At 42.6% G+C, this 24,444-nt stretch overlaps 1 protein-coding gene across 4 annotated transcripts in view; it reads left to right on the forward strand.

Annotated features, from left to right (window-relative positions):
* Positions 1 to 24,444, forward strand: part of L1CAM (L1 cell adhesion molecule) — a 310,192-nt gene that overhangs the window by 152,358 nt on the left and 133,390 nt on the right. For all 4 annotated transcript variants that reach the window (XM_033920778.1, XM_033920770.1, XM_033920750.1 and 1 more), the window contains exon 2: positions 19,841 to 20,100. In XM_033920778.1, the coding sequence (XP_033776669.1) occupies positions 20,010 to 20,100 (91 nt within the window). In that variant the 5' untranslated portion in view covers positions 19,841 to 20,009. The remainder of the gene's footprint in view (positions 1 to 19,840; positions 20,101 to 24,444) is intronic.

The following is a 24,444-nucleotide window of genomic DNA, read 5'->3' on the forward strand; positions in this document are numbered from 1 at the left end:
TCGTACAGAAGTCATCTCTTTGCAATAAAATCCTCTTGTCCTCAAGTTTTTTTAAAATCATTATTACGTTCTATGTAGGGCTCGGTTCAATAACTTGGCACCAAGATATTGGTAAGGGAAAATGATTTGATATACCGCTTTTCTGTGGTTACTGTCAAACTGGTTTATATATGATATACAGGTACTTATTTTTTTGTATCTCAGCCAATGGAGGGTTAAATGACTTGCCCAGAGTTTCAGTAGGAATTATACTGGTTTCCCTAATTTCAGGCTCCCGCAATAACTATTAGGCTACGTCTCCACTCCACTCTGCGATGGGTTGTCAACTTGGCTTTGCACTAGTAATCTGTAGCAGCTTAGGCGCGCCTAAATGCTGTTCTAGAATTGACAGCCAGAGAATAACAGGGTGACAAAATTCATCACTATTCCCGTCCCTGCGGATAACCGTGGGAAACCATTTTGTGTCATTCTTTTGTCTATCTCAACCTCAGTCCTTCTACACCAGCATTCTTCATATCAAGGCTTTGAGGGCCAGTGGCTGTGCCCATTCATACTCTAATTCTTCCCTTTCTCCTTATAGAATGAGACGGAGATGGTTTCCTGTGGTTATCCGCAGGATGGGAAGGGTGATGAATTTTGCACCATGTCATTCTCTAGTTATCAATTAGGCGTGCCTAAGCTGCTACAGAATACTAGAGCAAAGCCAAGTTGGCATGCCAGAATGTAGGAACATCCACTTATAGTAGTTCAATGACTGGTGCAAGTTGGTGCACCTAAATTAAGGGAGTGTGTGGCACAGTGGTTAGAACTACAGCTTCAGCACCCTGAGGTTGTGGGTTCAAATCCCTTGCTGCTGCATGTGACCTTGGGCAAATCACTTAATCCCCTCATTGCCTCAGGGACACTAGATAGAGTTTGAGCCCACCGGGACAGATAGGGAAATATGATAAAGTACCTGAATGTATGTAAATAAATAAATTCTCCATGGAATGACAACCTTTCCGGAAGGCAGTAAAGACCTTCCTCTTCTGCTAACTGCCCCGGACCAGAAAGAGATTGGGAGGAACTGTGTCAATGAAATCCTCAAATTTTATGAACAGAGATTTGAACAGCTACATGGGCAAAACTGCTTGTCTTTCTCCTTTTTATGCCTCCATTATGCTCTACAGTCCATGGCCTGATAGGACCCCCTGCTAACCAAATCCCTCCCCCTCAACTATACATATCCTCATACCACCTGGTTCCCCTCCATAAAAGTTAGCATGTAAACCTCACCTTATCCTTAGATACACTGCCATGAAATCTGTATATTTGTATATTTCCCTTTGATGATAAATTGTTAGCCTTAATATTGTACTTAAGCTCTCTCTGCTTTTATAACCTCCCTGCTCTTCTGTTATCCCGCTGTATGAATCTATGTTTGTTCTACTGGTAACCTGCTCTCTGAAACTGTGCTTGTTCTACTGTTATCCGCCCTGAGCTTTCTGGGAGGGCAGGATATAAATCTAAATAAATAAATAAATGCACACAACTGATAGGATCTATAAGTTGTGCTTGTTGCTTGGTGACACACCTATGGCCCTCCCATGCTTCTCCCACATGCATGCCCTTGTGTTTACACACTAAGGGACGGATTCTTTAAATGGTTCACAAACTTCTGTGAGCAAAATTGTGCGCTGTCTTGAGATGCGTGTGCAACTAATTTGGCTAATGAGCCAATTAGCGCTAATAATCAGGTGCTGACAAAACATTTTGGATTTGCGCACACCTTGCTAAGCAATATTATATAAAGATCTGCGTAGCACGCAAATAAAGAGGCATGACCACAGGTGGTCAAGGATGTTTATTAAAGATGCACACAGTATTACTGAATACTAGGGATCTGCACCTAACTTGAACACCAGGATTCACACCAAGTATGAATCATTGTGCCCAAAGTTTGGGCAAGCAAACTGGCTCCAAGCGCTGCTCTATAAATGGTGGGCAGCTTATAGCACTGTTTATAAAATAATGCCCTGTGCAGCTTTTTTTTTTCAGCTGTAGGAATACGCCATGGTATACAAAAATACGCCACGGTACACAACAATTTATCTGCATCGGCAGTACTTTTATTTAAACTGCTAGATATTATATTGGTTGTCCCTTGAAGAAGGCAATCTTTGTTGCCGAAACTTGGATCCTAGTTGGGACCTTCTACTTTAGAAAAAAAAAAAAAAGTTTTAGTACATTTCTAATAAAGCTTTTTATTGAATGCTTGGATTGACATCTCACTTTCCCTTCTTGTTTTAGGACTTGGACTTTTTACTGGGCTTGTTTCTCTCTTCTTTTTTTTTTCCCCCCTAGTACCATTTACTGAATCTAGTCCTATGAGATTTTGGTGATTTTGGTGTGTACTTGATAGAATGACATCCATAAGTTCTCTTCTATAAATTGTGGTCTAATAGTAGGCACCAAGTTATAGAATGAGAGGATTAGTATTGAACTCGTTCCTTTCCAGTAGTAATTCAAGCTATATTCATGTGATTTTACTCCATTAAGGCAAGAGATGGATCCAATTTGAGAAACTGGTGCTTTTGGAGACCTGTGAATGGGAGGCAGGGAGCGTAGGCTGCTGTGGTGAGAAAACCTATAAAAAGAGATGTGTGGGTTTTCTTGCTGGATGAGTTTCTCTGGCTTAAACAGGGCAATTCTACACCAGGGAGCCTCCAGTTAAGGGCCCCAGTAACGCAGGGTGAGAGCCTATTCTGTATGGACTCCTGGATGTCCAAGTGATATTACTGATGGGGGCACATTATTCATGTACATTTGATGCCCTCATTTATGCCTGTCGTAGACTTGGCATTCTGAATTGCCCCTCCCCCCCCCCCACTTACAAATACATGCTAAGCCATTAGAGTGCCTATTTGTAGAATCCTCATAGGTACCCCAATGACATTTTCATGGCTAAGTGTATCTTTAGATGCCTAAGTGCCAGTATTCTGTGCTTTGAGATTGTGTGCGGATGCTTATCAGTTTAAGAGACATTTAGGGCTCCTTTTACCAAGCTGCGTTAGGGCATTAATGCATGCTACAATGCCGCACGTGCTAGACGCTAACGCCAGCATTGAGCTGGCATTAGTTTTAGCCACATAGCGCGGGGTTAGCGTGCGCTAATCTGCTACGTGCACTAAAAACACTAGCGCACCTTAGTAAAAGGAGCCCTTAAAGGCTCCTTATTTTGTGAAGGCATTTTTAGAATGATGGTTGTGTTAGTCGCTGCCTTTTGGATGTTTTTGATTTTGTTATTTTTATTATAAGTCTTATGGGTTTATTATGTTTGTTTTGAAGCCTACTTTGATTAAAGTGGGATATAAATGCAAAACCAATAATAATAATAAATAAATAAATCTTTGCACATAGTTGGCTTGTACAGTACATGTAAATGACTTGTTATAGAATTGCCCTTCGTGTGTCTCCAAAATAATTTATTTTGCTTATACCATAATGTAAAAACCTTACTTATAAACTAAGGCATGATCTCATTTTCTCAGTGTTACAGTTACTTAATATTTCTTAATATTTGCACTACAGCAGAAAGTTTTCTTCTGGATCCCCTAAAATATAATATATATAGATAATGTGTCAAGGAGTGCTTGAAAATTCTTGTTAATCAAGGTCCTCATTGATCTAGTAGTACACCTAACACCAGGGTTGATATTAGCATGACGCCATCTGTAGGGCTTATTTTTGCTATTATGAAGCTTTGTTAAATAGTTGCTTACATGTGGCACAGTAATATCATCAAGCTTACTGAAAGTCTGCATTGTCATAAATTCTGTGGATACAGATGTTCTGGAGATAATTTATTAAACACTGACATTTAAAACCATGAAAATTCAATTAAAAAAGTACAATGCTAAAAAATACTGTGATAAAAATCCAACCGGACCCTACTTCAGCTTGTCTGCGGTGTTCTTTGCTCACACGTTTAAAGACAATAGACTGTTTTCAGTCCAATTCTTTATATGTGAGGTTGCAAACCATTGAACCCCTGAGGAAGGCGTGTTCGACGAAACACAGACCATGTAGGGTCCAGTTAGATTTTTATCACAGTATTTTATCACAGTTTTTGTTTTTGTTTTCATCGGTGGATTGTTTTCACTGTGAATCATTGGGTCTCCCCATTTTTCTTTGTTGTCATAAATTCTTCCAGAAGTCTGGGAATCAGTTGAGACTTTTGAGAAGTCTGTCATCACTTGTCGGCATCATAGACTTCTCAAAAGTCTCAACTGATTCCCAGACTTCTGGAAGAGTTTATGACAATGCAGACTTTCGGTAAGCTTGATGATATCACTGTGCTACATATAAACAACTATTTAACAAAGTTTCATAACAGCACAGCAAAAATAAGTCCTACAGGCTGATTAGACCCCCATGACTAACTGGAAGGCTTGGCAGAGGTTGGCTTCAATCTCCCCCCCCCCCCCAAGAATCATGGGGGAGGAGTATGAGGGTTCGAGGGTTTCAGGTTTTGGAGCCTGAATAAAAGGCAGTCTGAAGAGACAAGCCATTGGAGCCACCCTTGCTTGTCTGAGGCCGAATTCCTTCTCCATTTCCAGCTGCAGTGAGAAGCTGATGAAGGCACAACACATAGCAGTTCTGAGAGTACAGCTCATCACTATCTATAAGAAAATCAGGGTGTGTCAAAAATTGGCAAAACTAAAGTTTATATGGGGCTATCCAAGGGTCCCCCACCTATAACCTCCCCCCCTATTTTCAGTGCCAAAATGCTGCCATGGCGTCCATCTTGGCTTTCCCAATTATATTTTAAAAGCCTCTATCTGCCTCCAAAACACCTCAGTTTTGGTTTAAATCAATTGTAATGGACTCCTCAGGTGGTTTTACCCTTATATCATGACAAGTTTGTGCTGGATGGGCACCTGAGGAGTTTCCATGTACTGCGGGGTGCTCAAGGGGGGTGGGAGCAATTGGCTTAACCCCCTCTGGTCCTTCTGAGGGTCATGAGTCACAGAAAGCATGAGAGCTGGGTTACAAAACACTGTCAGAGCCTCTAAACTGCGACTACGCATCGTTGGCGAAGTGCTGCTATGTGGAAGCATCTGACCCTGAGAGAAGGTGAATTGGCCCCGATTTTGTAACTCTGATGAATGCAGCCTACCAAAAATATAAACGAACACCTACAGGGAGGTGCACAGAATGGGGCACCTCCTCAGGGTGAAGCCCCTTAACAGTCTGTGGAGCTGCAGGAACCAGAGGTCCAGTGAGAAAAGGACTGGGATGATTTGGGGTTGGACACTATGCCATTGCTCTCCAAGAAATATCCTCTTGATAAATTTAAGATAAGCCTGAAGACCTTCTTATTTAGCGACGCCTTTTCCTGTGTTTAGATTTTCCTTTTTTTTTTTCTTTTTCTTCTTTTCATTCTTCATTTATTTCTTCTTTTCTTATTCAGCCAACCGCTTTTATAAAGCGATCCCGCCCCATATGTTCTACCCTCTTCCTTCTCTCTCCTTTCTTCTTCTAACATGTAACTCTCCCCCCAATCCTACCTACTTTCCCTCACCTTCAAGTCTGTCTAGTTAATGTCCTTGGTGTGCACTTTTATTATTTTTTTTAAGTATTTATCTCTTTTTTAAAAAAAATTTTTTATTGTAAACCGGCCAGATACTTGTTGATGGTCGGTATATTAAAAATCAATAAACTTGAAACTTGGTGGATTCTGTTTCACAGTTTGGGGCAGACAGCCAGGAATCAGTGACAGCCCTAGACCAAGGAGAGGATCCGAAGGTGCAAAGACTTTTCAAACCATCAGATTTAACTGAAATTATTACAGTTTTTTTGTGGGAGTTGGATCTAGAGTCCCTGGAGGACTGGACTGCTCAGCTTTAGTTGTTATACATTACCAAGTCACAGTCTATGTGCTTCCCTTCTCACCCAGAGATTGCCAGGATGTTAACAGAACACTGGGACATGCCAGAAGGTCCCTTAATGGGGGTGATGGCGATGATAAAATTGTATCCCATGGCTTCAGAATTTAGCAATTGTATACACCACCTAAGGTGGATTTGCTAGTAGTGCAAGTTTCTAAATGGACTTTGCTGCCTGAAGGATACACAGGATCGCAGAGTGGATTTGGTCCTCAAAGGACAATTTGAGGCGTTGGCTTTAAGCTTTAAGGCAGTGGCCGTAACATCTTTTGTAATGTGAGCCTGCCACAAAATGCTACACCAGAATCCTGTCGTCCTGGCAGGGGTGGATGATATGGTTGGCGCTATCTATTATATGCTCAGAGTTTTGAGTAAAGTCTCAGCTTATACAATCTCTACCCACAGAATGCTCTGGATCCAGGCAGTGGGTGCGAGATTCAGTATCTAAAGCTACTGTGAACAGACTCCCCTTTAAGGGGCAAATGCTCTTTAGCCAAGGAATGGATGACCTGATAACAAGTTTAAATAATTGCCAGACAGTAAACATGAGGATCAGGCAGTTCCAAATGTAGTTCCTTTCATGGCTACAGAAGACCATATTATGGGTCTACGGAATCCTCATCCCAAAGGTCTTATCAAGGATCTAGACAAAGGTTGGTAGCTCCAGGAGAGCCCAGGCATCTGGCTTGTGCTCAGCAGCCAATTTTAAGATGTCCCAATGATGCCAGGTTAGCCTCCAAGCTCTTCCACATAGGAGGGAAACTTTTGGAGTTCTGGGAGACTTGGGCATAGATTTCTTCAGACCAATGGGTGCTGGACATAATTCAAGAGGGCTACTAGCTCAGATTTTATCGCCCACTCTGGGACCTCTTCTCGGACTCAGTGGTGGAAAGACCAGAGAAAACTGCCAAGATCAGAGTGACGGTGCAAAGGCAGTTACAAATTTGAGCTAGAGAGCTGTTTCCAGACATAGACTCAGGCTCGGGGAGATACTCTGTACACTTCATCATGCCCAAGAAAGACTCAAACAATTGGAGGCCAATCATAGATCTCAAGGTGGTCAATGCAGTGTTGAAAGTTCCCAGATTCTGGATGGAAACTGTGGCTCTAGGTGAATTTTTGGCCTCAGTAGATCTGGCAGAGGCTTAATTGCATATTCCCACATCACTGAAAATTTCCCAGGTTTCATGTGCTAGAGAAGCACTTTCAGTTTGTGGTGCTGCCTTTTGGGTTGGCCACTGTGCTGCACACCTTCACCAAAGTAATGGTGATAGCAGCAATCTAGGTTCATCCTTACTTGGATGATTGACTGATCAGAGCACCATCTTCTGGACTGCCACTAGGTGGTTGCTCATGTAGTCCAGCTCTTATAGGATCTAAGGTAGATTATCACTTTCAGAAAGAGCCATCTGAAATCAACTCAGTGTCTGGAGTATCTGGAAATCCTGTTCAGCTCGGCAAAGGGTTGAGTGTTTCTTCCACAATCACTCAAGCTGAAGCTCAGATGCCAGATCCTAGACATCTTGTCAAAGCTGGCTCCTATAGCTTGGCATTACCTGCAAGTTCTTGGGTCCATGTTGGCAACCATAGAGGTGATTCCATGGGCAAGAGTGCACCTGCACTCCTTACAGAGCTCACTGCTAGCATGTTGATCTCCTCAGTCAAACTCACTCCAGAAGGAGTTAGCCTGGATTTTGGAGGTGTGATATAGCTTAAAATGGTAGCTCCAGCCAGAGTCGTTATCCAGAGGCCTTCCTCTCCAAATAGAGTCTTTGGTGATATTAATGACAGATGCTAATCTCTTTGACTGGGGTGGTTGTTGCAAGGACCACCCGGTGCAAGGCCGATAGCTGCAGAAAATATGGTCTATCAACAGACTGGAGTTGAGAGCCATCTGGTTAGCTCTCCACTTTTTCCAAACACGGCTGAAAGGTAAAGCAGTCAAAGTATTCTCAGACAATGGTATAGTGGTGGTGTATGTCAGTAGCCAAGGGGGAACCAAGAGTTCTTCTCTGAAGCTGGAAGCCCAATTGTTATTTTGTTGGGTGGAAGCCCACTTCAGGTGATAACAGTGGCACACATAGCAGGAGTGGACAATGTCCAAGCTGACTACCTCAGCAGGCAGACACTGGATCCAGAGGAATGGGTGTTGTCCCAAAGAGTTTCAACTACATTGTGAAACATTGCTTATCCTAGGAATAAACAGTGGATTTTCCAAAGTCCATTATAATAATGGCTTAGGGACTTCTCTTTCAGGAAGTTATCCAAACCTTTTTTAAACCCTGCTAAGCTAACCACATTCTCCAGCAACAAATTCTAGAGTTTAATTACATGCTATATGAATAGCAGATGACTATCACCAATATTCCCCTTTCTATAAGCTTGAGCACATGATTTTATACTTACTCCCAGATGGCACCTTGAATTGCACATGTACTCTGAGGCAAATATTCAGTTTGTACATACAACAACATTGAATAATGAGCTACTCAGCGCCGATAGTCGGGCAGTAACAATCAATTATCAGCACTAATCAGCAATAATTGGAATTTATACACACATCTCTTTAGGTGTATTCTATAAAGTCTCCATGCAAATTCTAGTGTGTGGATTCAAAACGAAGGTGTGGCCATGGAAGGGGCATGAGCAGTCCAATAATTTGTGCATATTTTTACGGAATATGTCTGATCTACGCCTAAGTAAGATGCAGGGCATTGCCTCAAGTTTCATTTGGTATAAATCGTCATGGCTAAAACTTTCCCATAGATTACGGTAATAAACATAGTCTACCAAGGGTTTATTCATAAGTCATAGCAACCACTTCCCTTCTCTTGAAAATGCATCAACACTGGAAGTCCAATACACACACCTGAAAGTGGGTGGCATGCACCTCCCGATACCACCACCAGATGAGAGATGAGTACAGCAGGCCCCTTCTCCTATGCCTGACTGAGGGGCAGCTGTTCTGCTGGCTGGATGACCTGGATCAGGAATGGGCAATTTTTTATTTGGCCCCTGAGACCATGGGAAGTATATACCGAAAACATCATTAACCAATTTGGTGATTTTAAATACCACGTTTTGCAAATATTTTCAGAATAGTCACGCTAGCAATTTGTTTCTATTGTTTTTAGTTAGTGTTACTTATTTATCAAAGAAGGAATATGGAACTCTAGGCGTTTCCAGTTACAACATTATCTAATGTTGTGGCCCACTAGGGATAGTACTGAATCATCCACACAGTCCTCTGTGTATAAAGTTGCCTTCCCCTGACCTAGCCAGTTATCTGATACACTGCTCCCCGGGTACTGACTGTAGAGATCCATTGAGTGCCAAGTCCCTCTCTTTTCACATGGACTGCTCCTGAAGGAGAAGAGGAAAAAGCTTGTACTTCCCTGCAAAAACACAGATGTCCTTGACCAGTGAAAGGACAGGCAGACCCAACCTCCGTTGTCTGACACTGCATGGCAGGGAAGAAAGAGAAGCAGACACTAGAATCTTCTTCTTTGTAAAACACAGAGGGAAAATAGAATGCCCTGCTACATAATTCTTTATCTCAAGCTTCTACCAAACATTTACCATTCAGTCAGACAAAACACATAATGATATTACATGGTATCTGAGAGATCCGACCTAAGAAAGTCCAACTAAGATGTACAGTGTAATCCATTTAAAGGCCAAGAATGCAATTATAACAGTCCAAAGAAACCCATTAGCAGAGCATTTCACCACTAAAATAAGTGTATCTCATTTTTCAAGTGTCCAAGGTTAAAAAGAAGCCGTGTTACAAAGACTTTTCACATTCATTCACATTTCACTTTAATTTGATATACCGCAAATCATAAAATCTTACAGCAAAACCTTTCTATCTCAGTCTTGTAGACCGATGCCATCAGGAAGACTGAATTTTTTTTTTGTCCATTTGCTTGGAAGCATCAAGATGCCCCTTTATTTCTGAATGGCATTTCATCAATTTATAAAATTATATTAGTGTTTCCCATGGGTTTGTAAAAAGCATGTGAGAATTTTTCTGAAAATTGTAGGGGCTCATATTAAGCCTGTGGCAATCAAAATTTTTTTTTTTTTTTAAATCAGATATTAAGCACTGGTATTCGGATACCAGCCGGTGTTGAATATCTTAAAAACAGAGCTGACCTGCAGTTCTCTCGGTGATATTCAGACTGCGTACTGGATAGCTAATTGGATAAAGTTAGGACAGTGCCAGTACTCATACCCAGATAGCTAAGCGATCAAATAGGACCACAGAAAAAGTAGTTCTACCTTTGGTTGTTTAACAATGCAGGTGCCAGTCCAGAATATCAGCTGGCACCACATGATTTCTGAGTTGCCATCTGATGCTTCAATACCCCCATATCCCTACTCCTGTGGATCCAATCCCACCTCTCTTGGTTCTGATCCTCCTCTAGACCCCTCCTCCCTGGTTCAATGTCTTCCCCAACCCTCTGTTCTGATCATCATCCAACCCTCCCTCTACCCCAAGACCCCTAGGCATCTCTATGGCAGTCTAGTGGAACAAAGCAGAAGTAGTCTCCTGCTCCAATCCTCTTTGACTTCAAGTGCAAAATGGCTCCCCTTGACCCCTGGTGGTTGACTTATGATGCTATTGCTAGGAGTCAGACTCCCATATAAAGGCAACTGCCTAAATCTTTTGTTCTTCAAAATGAGGTAGCAAGTTTTGCTACTGGGCCTCTTTTGAGATGTTATAATTAATATTTGAATGAATTATACCAGTGTCTTTTGAACTTTCTGTAACTTCAATCTAATTTCCATAGCCACAGAACTTCATCCTAGAGGTGTAGACTGATGAAGTCTCTATGTTAGACTCTCCCATGTCTTGACCCCAAATGCAGATTGGGTTCCCAACCCACAATTTGTGAAGCCCTTGCTTATATAGTGCCTCTGTTTAAGTATTAGTTGAACTTTTGTAGGTCTGATCTCTCTGATACTATGTATTATGCTTTTTTGTGTGTTTGTAATATCGAATAATAATTGCATATGAATGCTTGATGCAGTATTTGGGGAAATGAATGAAAAAGATCGAGTACATTTTGTATGCTTTGCACATATCACTTTCCTTGAAATTTAGAGCATCAGTGATTTGACCTGAAGCAGGAGAGGTCAGGATTCCCCTCAAGTGTGACTCATCTTTCTGTGCTGTAGGCTCTGATGTGTCAGCTGAGCTGGCATATGAGATCCCCACTCAGATTACCTTTAAATACTGTAAATAGAAGTTAACTTCCCCTGCCCTGCTTCACCTAACACCCCTTCTCCTCTTCTCTCCTCCCTTTATAGAAAAAGTGAAAATAAATCGGAGCCATTAGCCATTAAAAATGCATCAGGGCTTTCAATTATTGAAGAGGATGCCACAGCTCTGCTGGTAAAGCGGAGCTGGAAGCATCTGTTGTGTAGCTGAGATTGTGGAGCTGAGCTGCCAGGGGGGCACTGGAAGAGATCAGAGACCTAGCAAGGAAAAGGAGCAGCATGTCTGTGGCCTCACTCCCTCCTGCAGCTCCCCTGATCTCAGAGAGACCCTTCCACACACACACATATCTTAACGAGAAAAGCATTTTCCCATCCAGCTGCCCTGTGGTCTGCTCTGACTAAGGTGAAACTGCAAAAAAGACAGGGAAATCTCCACCTAACTAACTAATGCTCCTATGCTGAGATCAGTGATGTCACTGTGATATCCCCAGAGGCAAGATGAGACACCAGTGGGAGTTTGCGAAAGCAGAGCTCAAGCCTTTCTGTCTGAACTAGAGATGGTTGATACTTCTCCCTCTCTCTGATTTTGGCATGGCACAAGTGTGTTTAATTAGTTTTAACTCTGATTAGGTGTAATATGTTTCTTTAGGTCTCTGTGCACTTAAGGTTGCCATTATGTGGGATGGGGAGGGCAGGAGGAGAGGGAGACACTCAGGAAATCAGGTTCAGCTCATCGAGGAAAAAATAAAACGCCGAAGCAAGGCTGCCTAAACAGACTCCTAGGAGGTAATTTAAAACTTAGACTTTTCCCTGTGCGGCGCAATCCAAAATGAGAGAGAATCATTTTCAGAAATTTACATGCTTACATTTGCATCTGTTTTTTCTGTGTGCATTTTTAAAAGTTTCCATGTAATATGGCAATGCAAACTCTTTCCTCACCCTCAGGAATACCTCATTTGATTCATACACGTCCAGGGTGGGGTGGGGAGATGGGAATAATTTATGATTTCTTTTGCTTATGAATAACTGTTGGATATAAGGGAGGGGGGTTAGTTGATGCAAGTTAGAATTTGATGTTATATTAAGTGTTATTAAACTATAGATGATTGTATTATATGTTACACTTATTGTGAGCTTTAAAAATGAATAAAGATTAATTTTAAAAAAAGGAATACCTCCATGCAATCTGATTAATTGTAACACATATACACAAGCTGCACACCTGTAAGCTTAAGTGCATATCTGGCCTGTTTCTGCACAGAAAGCAGGGCTTTAAAAAATTATTCTCTTCACTATCTGTTTGGTAGCATAGATTGAGGACTTCTAGATCATCTTATTTCTATTGTGTTGTCTGTCTATCCCCGTGGTCTCCTGGGCAGGGGGGGGGAGGAGAAGGCTGGAACACACACACACACACCCCACATAATCCTGACAGACACTTTCACATTTTCTAGAGAATGATTGCTCCCAGCTTGATTCTTTATTAAGTTATTGTCTCTGTGATTTAAAAAGGATACTTCCATTCGTGTATCGTCACTCCCTTCGTTTACCCCAACTTATTCAACTCATAATGGAAGCCTCTATAGGAAACAAGAAATAAATAGGGAGAAAAGATGTTACTAAATCCAACTATTGGGGTGGGGGGGGTGGGATATGAGGAAGGAGACAGAAATACTTGTGAAATTCACTGCTGCACAGGATGTAAGGAGCCCCTCCCTACAACCCGTTGCCATACTCTCTTCAAAATCAGTTTAAATGTTTGAATGATGCAACTATTGGGATTACAGTAGAGGGGTTAATTTTATAAGAAGGCACCTCAGCAAGGAAGGTACATAGATACATATATACAGTATCATAACTGTTTCATATGGGCCAACATATGGGCCTATGAACCATTGTGCAGGAGCTTCTGGGTAAGCTGTTTTATAAAGTTACCCTTGAGCTGAGGCAGGAGGGATTTTGTACACGTACATTTTTGCCCCACCCTGCTGCCAGAGGATAAAAAGGGTTACCATAAGGTTCCAGAAAAAGGAAGACGGTTTGAGACAACCTTGTTTTATTTGACAATCCATATGGCACTCCCCTAAACACAGGAACAACTTTTAAGACAAATCTCCCATTTTTCATCTGCATCAAATGATCACTAAAATAAGATTTAAAAAACTATCACAGTCCAAGCCGCTGATTCCCACCGAGGATACCCTGTTTAAAGATACCTGCATATCCAAAGAAGCCAGTCAAAAAAATTTGGTTCTATATCCATCCCACATCTGAGTTCATCAAGAGTGGAAAGCAACAATGGCTCAACACTTATGCTGCTTTTATAAAATACCACCTGAATATTCGCTGCCTAAATATAATTCTTATGGCACAACAAAGGAGCCATAAGGATGAGATGTCTATAATTCAGTCAAGGATGTAAAGTTCAAAGTTCACTTTATTGATTGTAGCACTGCGAAGATTTGACACTGACAGTGTTTTGGCATCTATGCCTTTGTCAAGAGTCTCAACAGCTGGTAGTTCTATCACATAAATAGAGCATTCAATACAGGTCAAATTTAGAAGCATCGTTGAGGCCTCCTTGGGCTCTCTTTTTGGTATAATTTTTAAAAGAAATCATTCCTATTTATTAAAAGAGAGGATTTCAAGATAGAGTCATAGTTCCTCAAGTAAAAGTGAAAGGATATTTGTATTTTAAAATACTCAAAAATATATGAATAAATCCAGTAGTACCTTATAAACAATCCGCCTGATATATTCAAAGTGATTTAAATGGCCAGGAGAGGCTCTTGGCCATTTAAATCACTTCTCCAGGTCTAACCATGAATATTCAGTGGCACTTAACTGAGTATTACTGCTGAATATCCACATTTATGGATTCTATAAACAACCCCTAAAATGTTGGCACTGAGGAGCGCTCCAATCACAAGTTAGGTGCCATTGGATTAACAGTACATTTATAGAATCATGCCTAGCAGCACCTATAGTAGTCTTAGGTTCTAGTAGGTATTGAAATCATAGTCATACCCTATTTATGCCAGGGTTTTCTTGGCTTGAGTGCGCCTAAGTCAAAACATGCCCAAGATCCACCCACAATACAACCCTATCCACATCTACTTTCTGGTTGGTACCTTGGAGTTGGTGCCTACCTTGAAGTGGTAGGCGCCTACCATCTAATTAATTGCCATTAAATTGCAATGTAATTGCAATTTTCAATCAATGGTGCTGATTAAGGCTTTTTAAAATAAGTTAGGCGCTGTCACTTATGTGATCGCTGCGTAAATTGGGTTGCCTAAAAAGCTGTTCTATTTTTATATGGTTAAGTGCTGAATATTGCACTTAATTGCATAAGTGTTAGCCAGCCACATTTGCCTGGATATTCAATGCTGATGACTGGACATGGCCTGGCACTGAATATCTAAGCCAGTGGAAGCAAAAAAAACCCACTGACCACTGATGGCTGAATATCAGCTGGAATTGGGGGGGGAGGGTCACTGATTTTTCTATTAAATTGGGACGCTGCATTAAAGAAGCTGTGCTCTTTCTGCTTTGTATGCAGACATTTGACCATACAATTTTATAAAAGCCTTTTTCTGTATGTCAAGTATTACATGCAGGAAAAACTTTAGAAAATTCCTCCATAACTTTAGTCCGATCACTTTCCTAAGCATCTATGAAAACTCGATAGGCCTTGTTCTTATGAAAGGGTAGAAATCAGAGCCATCCCCAGAGTTGTTTAGCCAGTGCGGCCCCACAGGGCACTAGGAAGATAGGGTACATAAATTTCTTCCCTGTTGTGGCTGCGCTGGGAGCGGGTGGGGTGGGGAGAATGTTGCACAGGGTGTCATTCTGGTTTGAGGTATTCCTGCTAGCAATAAAGGATAATAAGTAAAAGCAAATTAGTAAAATAGAAAACAAAGAGAGAGGGTGAGAAAGAAAGATTCTTTTTCATTGGATTAACAGTACATTTTTGACTAGCTTTGGGGGGTAAAAAAGAAAACTCTCAGGTCAGGAAAAGAAAAAGAGTGTTAGTCCCAGAAAACTAATCAGAAACATATCACAGTTTAATAAAAAAAGAAATCCTTTTTATTCTTTCTTTTATTTTTATTACCCTGCTTTTAAGTGGACCAACATTGCTTATAAAAAGGGAAATGAGCTTGTCATGTATTTTTCTCTGCAGGTAGCCTAGTGCACATTTATAAGAAGGGTGCTCTAGGACACAGTTCTTCAACCGCCGGTCCGTGGACCGGTGTCGGTCCGCAAAAAAATCTTGCCGGTCCGCGAAGGATTCGGTCTCCGCCGCAACGAAAGGCCGGCATCAGCTGACTTGCAGCTTCCTGTTGCAGTCGCTGTGCCGGACTCCTGCCTTCCACCGCGTTTGCCTCCTGCCTTGTCTCCGCACCTCCAGACCACCAGCGGCAGCTCTGTGTATTTTTAACTTCAGCACAGAGCTGCCCCTAAGAAGTAGTTTAGCGCGGTTTCATGAGGCAGCCTCGGGGCCTTTGCTAGGCCAGCCCACATCGCATCATCGAAGTGGGCCGGCCTAGCAAAGGCCTTGAGGATGCCTCATGAAACCGCGCTAAACTACTGCTTAGGGGCAGCTCTGTGCTGAAGTTAAAAGTACACAGAGCTGCCGCTGTTGGTCTGGACTCTTGGGCTGCTGAAGGAGGGCAAAGAGCAGCTGTCCTGGAGGTTTCCCTTCCTCTCGCCTTTGCAGGTCCCTTTTTTTTTCCTTCAAATGGCAACGGGCCCCAGCATCGACATCAATCAAGTACCGTAAGTTCCACTGTTCCTTGCAAGCGGTTCTGCTCAGCCAAAGTTTCCCCTCTGACATGAGCCACCCTCAGGGGAAAGAAAGTGACCCGCAAAGGTGAGGGGAAGGGGGCAGATGATGGAAGTTGGGGGGGGGGGGAGGGAGAGAGAGAGAAGGGGCAGATGATGGAATGGAGGAGATGAGAGAGAGAAGGGGACAGATGATGGAAGTGAGAAGAAGGGAGAGAGAGCAGAAGGCAGATGGATGTCAGTTGAGAGGGGAGAGCAGATGCTGAATGGAAGTGGGGAAAGAACACATACTGGATGGAAGGAGGAGATAAATAAAGGGGGAAGAAAATAGTAAGATAATGAAGGGGTGAGGGAAAGGGGTGACAAGCTGTGGATAGACACAGTGAAAAGAGGGAAACGGGACTAAATAGTAAGAAAGAATTTAATTTAGATGGAGGCAGAAAATAGAGAATGAAGACCAAAGAAGAAAAGGGAAGAGAGAGCAGAGAATGATATCAGATCTGAGTGGAGGAAATGAGAAGAGAGAGATACTAAAAACCACAGGAGGGAGGGAAGGACAGAGATGCCAGACCATGAGGGGAACAGAAGGAAGATGATGGATGCCAGACCAAATTGGGGGGGGGGGGGGCAGGAGGAGAGATGGCAGGGAAAGACAGACAGTGAATGGAAGGGGCAGATGCTGGACTGAAGAGACAGAGAAGGTTATCATGCCGCTTTACTGGGCCATGGTACGCCCTCACCTGGAATACTGCATCCAGCACTGGTCACCGTACATGAAGAAAGACACGGTACTAGTCGAAAGGGTCCAGAGAAGAGCGACTAAAATGGTTAAGGGGCTGGAGGAGTTGCCGTACAGCGAAATATTAGAGAAACTGGGCCTCTTCTCCCTTGAGCAGAGGAGATTGAGAGGGGACATGATAGAAACATTCAAGGTACTGCAGGGAATAGACTTAGTAGCTAAGGACAGGTTGTTCACCCTCTGTAAGGCAGGGAAAACGAGAGGACACTCTCTTAAGGGGATAGATTCCGTACAAACGTAAGGAAGTTCTGTGGTAGAAAGCTAGAACGCTCTTCCAGAGGCTGCTATAGGGGAAAACACCCTCCAAGGATTCAAGACAAAGTTAGACAAGTTCCTGCTGAACAAGAACGTGCGCTGGTAGGGCTAGTCTCAGTTAGGGTGCTGGTCTTAGACCAGAGGGCCGCCGCGTGAGCGGACTGCTGGTCATGATGGACCTCTGGTCTGACCCAGCAGTGGCAATTCTTATGTTCTTAGGGTAGACACTGGCTGGAAGAGAGTGAAAAGGCAATGAAAGCAGAAACCAGAGATGACAAAAGGTAGAAAAAAATAATTTTATTTCTATCTTGAGATTCAAATATATCAAATTTGAAATATGTATCTTGCTAGACATAACTGGGGAGTGCAAAGCCCAGGCAGTGCTTCTTTAGCTTCCAGCTGGCTTAGGGCTCTCTCTGACCAGGGGGCAGTTGCCCTAGTTCCACTCCCCTAACACCATTCCTGTCATGTGTGACTGTGGTATTCTGTTACATGATATTTGTGTAGCATTCTGTAATAATTTGGCTTATTCAGTTTTCTTGATAGTAGAGGGGATATATGTGAAGGGGAGGGGAGACAGGGGTTTTGTTGATCTTTGCCCTGTATTATTTGTATTTATAAAATGACAATTGTATAGAATATTGTTTCTTTTTATACTTTAATAAAATATGTTCAATATAAAATCATAACTATTTGAGGCTTGTGCAGATGGGATCAGATGATTTGTGGGACCGACCTCGCGGGGATGGGGCGTCGATGGTTTAAAAAAAAAAAATTTCAGTCTTAGTAGTTTGCCGGTCCACGAAATAATTATTTTATTTCCGCTGGTCCATAGGTGTAAAAAGGTTGAAGAACACTGGTCTAGAGGACAGTTCTTCAACCGCCGATCCGCAGGAAATTTTGCCGGTCTGCGCAGGGCCAGCAAGATTGACTCATTTCAACTTCCTGCCAGTCCGCGCAGGGCCGGCAAGATCAACATCTGAAGTCTGCGCTGGGCCGGAGAGATCTTGGGGAGCCTCCGACAGTGGCTTTCTCCCCTCTCTGCAACTCTCCTTTACTTCCCAGTGCAGCGATTCACGAAGGCTTTTGCTGATTCGCGGCTGCCTCTGATGATGCAACTTCCTCTTTCCTCAGAGGCGGCGCGACCCAACAAAGGAACCGAGGCTGCCTTCCTGAATCGCTGCGCTGGGAAGTAAGAAGAGCTGCTGGGAGGGGAGAAAACCACTATCAGAGTCTGGGAAGCTGCTGGGCAAGGGAAAAAAAGGGACAGCTGCTACTGGAGAGGGAGAAAGAGAGATGCTTCTGGGAAGGGAGGAGGGAAAGGAATCTGGGAAGCTGCCGGACAAGGAAAAAAAGGGACAGCTGCTACTGGACCTGGAGGGAAGGAGAAGGAGAGATGCTTCTGGGAGGGGAGGATGGAAAGAAGTCTGGGAAGCTGCTGGGCAAGGGAAAAAAAGGGACAGCTGCTACTGGAGAGGGAGAAGGAGAGATGCTTCTGGGAGGGGAGGAGGGAAAGGAATCTGGGAAGCTGCTGGGCAAGGAAAAAAAAAGGGACAGCTGCTACTGGAGAGGGAGAAGGAGAGATGCTGCTGGGAGGGGAGGAAGGGAAGAGAGTTACTGCTGGACAGGAGGAGGAGGGAAGGGAGAATAAAAAAAGGAAGGAAACAGCTGGCAGAGAGATTAGAGGAGGGGAAGGGGAGACACAGGCATGAAAAAGTAGAGAGATTGATGATAGGAAGGGGTCAGCAGAAAAATAAGCAGAGAGGGACAACGATGATAGATCTGGTGTAGGAGAGATAAAAATGAAGAGAGCAGTGAAGCTGGAATGAATCATGTAAAAAGGAGAGAGGGGGCACAAGCTGGATGGAAAGGGGAGAGGGGCATAGAAAGAAGACAGATACCATATGGAAGGGGGAGAGGACAGACAGTGGATGGAAGGGGCAGATGCTGGATTGAAGAGACAGAGAGGGCAGACGCTGGAAGGAAGGGAGTGAAAAGAAGATTGAAAGCAGAAAACAGAGACGACAAAAGGTAGAAAAAAATAATTTTATTTCTATTTTGTGATTAGAATATATCAGATTTGAAATATATATCCTGCTAGAGCTGGTGTTAGACATAACTGGGGACTGCAAAACTCAGGCAGTGCTTCTTTAGCTTCCAGCTGGCTTAGGGCGCTCTCTGACCAGGGGGCAGTTGCCCTAGTTGCACTCCCCTAAAACTATTCCTGTCATGTGTGACTGCAGTATTCTGTTAGCATGATATTTCTGTGTAGCATTCTGTAATAATTTGGCTTGTTCAGTTTTCTTGATAGTAGAGGGGATATATGTGAAGGGGAGGGGAGACAGGGGTTTTGTTGATCCTTGCTCTGAATTATTTGTATTTATAAAATGACAATTGTACAGAATATTGTTTCTTTTTATACTTTAATAAAATACATTCAATATAAAATCATAACTGAGGCTTGTGTGGATGGGATCAGATGATTTGTGGGGACCGAGCTCGCGGAAATGGGGCAGAAACGGGGTTTTAAAATTTTAGTCCTAGTAGTTTGCCGGTCCACAAAATAATTCTTTTTTTTTCTGCCGGTCCACGGGTGTAAAAAGGTTGAAGAACACTGCTCTAGGAGATCAGGCATAAATGCACCCTGCACAAAAGGTTAAGAAAGCAACACCTCTCTTGAAAGAGCTAGGCAACCCCCTGATTGCTCTTGTGGGCGTGGCCATCCCAGGGAGTAGAGAGATTGATTTTCATGATTACTCTAAGATATTTCACTAATGTCTCCTTTTCTCTTTCTCTCTTTCTTCCCCTCTCTCTCCTTCCACCCCTTTACACCCATCTCCCCTTCCTACTACAGCTCTCATCGTTCAACCTTGAAAACACCTAGAAGGACCTGTGAGCACTTGCATCTTCATCCCTTTATCTGTAAACATATTTTTTGTGTGTGTACTGACTGTTCAGAGATCTCCTGCCTGGATTGTTCATCAGCTGCAACAGTGCTGGCCGGGTTGATAAAAGTGTGCACAATGGCTGCAGATCCAGGGTTCATCTTGCTGGTTACGCCCCTAATTCTCCTTCTCTGCAGCTCTGTCCAGCTCATCCAGATCCCAAAAGACTGTAAGTACTTTTGAAAATTTTTTTCATGGTGGTTTACTTTTATTTCATTTATTAATATATATTTTCCTTTTTTTCTTTGTCCTTCCATTTTCTCTGCTATTTTTTTTTCTAATATGGTTCTTTCTACCTTTTAATCTCTCTCCTATGTATCCCTCTTCTTTGTTTCTCTTTCCTTTTGCTTATCCCTTTTTGTAATACTTTTAATCTTTTCTCTTTCTTTCTCTGTCTCTTTAGCTCATTTCTCTCATTTTTTTTGTATCTGTCGGTGAGGGAATGAGAATTCCTGTTGCATGCAAAGAAGCCAAACTTATTACTTTCAGATGTTGTGCATGAATTAGATCTCAGATCATGTTGAATAGCATCTGGCTATAATAGTTGCTACTCATATATCCTGTGAAAAGTTTGGACTCATGATGTCCCAGATATTTGGGCACCTGATGTCAAAAATATCTCATAAAAGGCACATTTCCTCAATCAAAAAATACCTCCTGAGAACTGCAGTTAAAAAACGCAAAAAAAACAAAAAACAATTAGTGCAGAATTCAAGAGAAAAAAATATTTTATGAGAAGCTGACATTATGATGCTAAATTTAATTAGAGCTCTTGTGAATAGTCTGTTTCAGCACCACAGATGGTGCTCTGTCACCACTTGTGAGCAGTTTGTCAGCATCATGAACAAAGGTCTGTTAGCACTAATGAGGGGACTTCTTGTCAGTGCCATAGAAAGCTGTGTCTAAACTCCATGAACAGTGTATTATTTCTATGTTTTCAAGTGGATTAACACCTCTTGGAGTCAGCTAGCACTATTTTCCAAGGCGAAAGAGTGGCTAGAATGACTGGGGATTGATCCTGCCTTCTTGGGGGGGGGGGGGGGTAAGGTGGCTCAGGAGAAACTTGATGGTCAATTTTTTTAAGGGGGCAGGGTGTACAAGGGGTGAGGCTTTGCATTTGGAGGTGTGGTTTATAGGTAATTAGAGTCATCACTGAGTTGCACTTAACTTAGGGATTCAGAAGTAAAGATCCACTTCACGACTAGTGATTTTTGATGCTCCTAGGAGGGGCAGGGGGAACTATGTGGCTCCTTTTAAGTCAAGCCCACTGCCGCACAAAGCAAATATATTTAATGAAAAATTTCATATGTTCCTAAGGTCAGGAATGCCTTATAAGTTTCCCATAGAATTTAGCTGCAGATGAACTATAGCTAAATTTGCATTTAATCAACTTGAAACTTTCATATTAAATGGCTGTTAATTTATGACAAATTTCTTGGGGTAGTACATTGGACTATCAGTGAAAAATCTATCCACATCACAGAACAGCTTTTTGTCAACAATAGTGAGCATGTATCAGTATCACTGAGCAGTCTGCCTTTCACAACCACGGACAGCACAGACAGCCTTTCAGCACCTTGGACAGCACTCAGTCAGCACCAATAAACTGTGTAATGTGTATCTGCACCAAGAATAACATTCTGTCAGGGCTAGTGAACAGTTTACCAGCTCCATGGATATCTGTGCACAGAAGTGATTAGATTACATTTCACCTGCATATAGCAATGCAAACACAAACCTGCTTTTTGTACCCTCACTCAGATACAGTTCTTAAAAGTAGTGGTCACAAAGTTGTTGCACAATGGTTAAGCAGGTCGAGCACTTTGAACTTTCATCCATTTAATGAAAAGAAGCTCCACTGTTAAATTGCCTCTTTTTTTTAATGGTCTTGTACACATCCTCACTGCTTGTTACTTGTGCTCACTAGGAATATGTTGCTAACTGCAATAACGGACACAAAACCCAGGTGCTGGTAATCTGTATATTTGTATGTACAGGTGGCATGTAAATGCAGGCATCCAGTTAAAATGTCCTTTTATGAGTGTACAGTACTTGCAAACTCTGCCCATGGTTGGCACAAACTCCCTCCCTATAATACCTACTCCCCCCTCCCCCACTTATCCAAAACATGAAGTACTGCTTATGGGTTTTCATTCTAACAGGAAGAGGGGGCAGGACCTGAGAATATTTACTGACTCCCAGACCCCATGCTGACTGCCACTGCTGGACATGGATCACCGTGGAGGCCCAGAGAAGGAGTACTATAGCCATGTTCCTGTGATCCCAAATACTGATGACGTGACCCCATTTGGGGTCTCAACCCACAGCCTGTACACCACCACCACCCTAAATGTTAAGAATTAATCACCCATGCAAATAACCTCTGATGCTGATTCAGTGTAACACTATGGCGCATAGCCACCTTCTCAACCCTTTAATTAAGTTTGCTTGCACAGTTCTGAAATAGCAGCATGTTTTGTTCAATACCCAATTTCCTGTAACTATGACAAGTGAAAAAAAAAATGAACAAAAAGTAAGCAAAAAGCATTGTGGAATTTATGCATAGTCCATAAATATAGCCCTTAGCCTGACAGTAGAGTCCACCCTATAATTTTATTAAGCTCACTCAATGTTTTCTAAATGTGGGGGGGTAACTACAGCCGAGCTGCTGACATGGAAATAAGCAGATTAAGAATCTGGCAGGTATTGTTATTGTGCTCTCTATTCCTGCTCTTTTTTTTTTTTTTTTTGGTTGGTGCTTTTTCTTATTTGGCCTGATATTCAGACTGCAAGAGTTAGCCAGGGTAACTTCCGCGGTTGGCAGTGAACCTGGAAACCCAGTGCTGGGCCGTATCCAGAAACCAGCATTGACTTTCCGGTCTGTTTTTAATCACTTTCGACATAGCCAGATAAGCCAATATTCATTGGCTGACTGGCTAAAGTCATAGTGGCCAAAGATAGACCTGCATAAATAGCAGATTTATTCATTCATTCATTCATTCATTCAATTTTCTATACCGTTCTCCCAGGAGAGCTCAGAACGGTTTACATGAGTCTATTCAGGTACTCGAGCATTTTTCCCTGTCTGTCCCGGTGGGCTCACAATCTATCTAATGTACCTGGGGCAATGGGGGGATTAAGTGACTTGCCCAGGGTCATAAGGAGCAGGGTGGGTTTGAACTCACAACCTCAGGGTGCTGAGGCTGTAGCTTTTAACCACTGTGCCAAACTCTCCGGCTGCTAAACATAGCTGGGCAGCCAGTGAATATTAGCGCTAACCGGCTCTATTGTGTGACATAGCCATTGACTGGGCTAGTTGCTCACCATGAATATTCAGTGGCTGCTTCCCATGGAATATTTGCAGTTAGCCGGCTAAGTGCTATTTAACCAGCTAGGAGCTGTTCCTGGCCAGCTAACTTGTGCTTTGAATATCAGGCAGTATGCGTTTTTCTTTTGGTCTTTCTAGATTGATAGGTTGGGATTGATTTTCAACCAGTGGCGCTCAACTTTTTGCTGACTGCCACTGGTGTTATGCCCAGAAATTCAAGGTCAGGCCATGCCCAGGTTTCAGCCCTGAATTTCTGTGTTTGTGGAGCCAATTAAGTGAGATGTTCAGCATTTAACCAGCTATGCAGCACTGCATAAAGATAAAAATGACTTTTATGTTGTCACTATGGCAGATTAAGTGCCGAACATCAACACTTAATTAACCAAGTGCTGACTCCACCCCCAGAATGCCCCATAATAGCTGATTTTGAGTTTGGTGCTAACTGGTTATTTTCAGTGACACTAAGGCCCTGATCCTTTAAAATCCATCCAAAGTTAGGAGCTGACATTGGCACCTAATTTAATTTTGCAATAGGCTTAATCAGTGCCTATACTGGTACTCAGAACCTCACAATCAGCTTTAATTGGTCTTACCAAAGTTAGGTGCCTAACTCGAAAACCTTGATTCTATAAAAAGTAGATGCCTAGCCAAAAGTGCCTACACTAAACCCTTCTTCTACGAAACCACACTAGTGGTTTTTAGCACAGAGAGCTGTGCTGCTATTGACGCTCATTGAGTTCCTATGAGCGTCAGGAGCAGCGCAGGCCATTCAGTGCGGCTCTCTGCACTAAAAACCACTAGCGCGGTTTCGTAGAAGAGGGGGGTAAAAGTGGGCGTGGTTAGGGGTGGATCATGGGATATGTTTTTGAGTTAGGTGCCTCTTTGTGAATCAGGTGTCGTTAGGCTCTGATATCAGTGTCTAACTTTTAGGCATAGAAAACTCTGGCACAAACTGGGGATGTCTAAATGTTAGGACACTGAGTGTGATTCTATAATGGGTGCCTAAGTTTGATAGACATGGTGCCTATATCAATGCCTGACTTTATAAAATCAGGGCCTAACTTGTCAAGCCAATTTAACCTGCCAGGAGCCATTTCTGGTTTCTTAAATTGTTATGAATATATTGACCCATTTGTGGTCAGGGTGGGCAACAAAAGCTGTGGAGCAAAACATGTATGAGTGAGA

The sequence above is a fragment of the Geotrypetes seraphini genome, chromosome 1 (assembly GCF_902459505.1).
Source record: "Geotrypetes seraphini chromosome 1, aGeoSer1.1, whole genome shotgun sequence".
NCBI classification, from domain to species: Eukaryota; Metazoa; Chordata; class Amphibia; order Gymnophiona; family Dermophiidae; genus Geotrypetes; species Geotrypetes seraphini.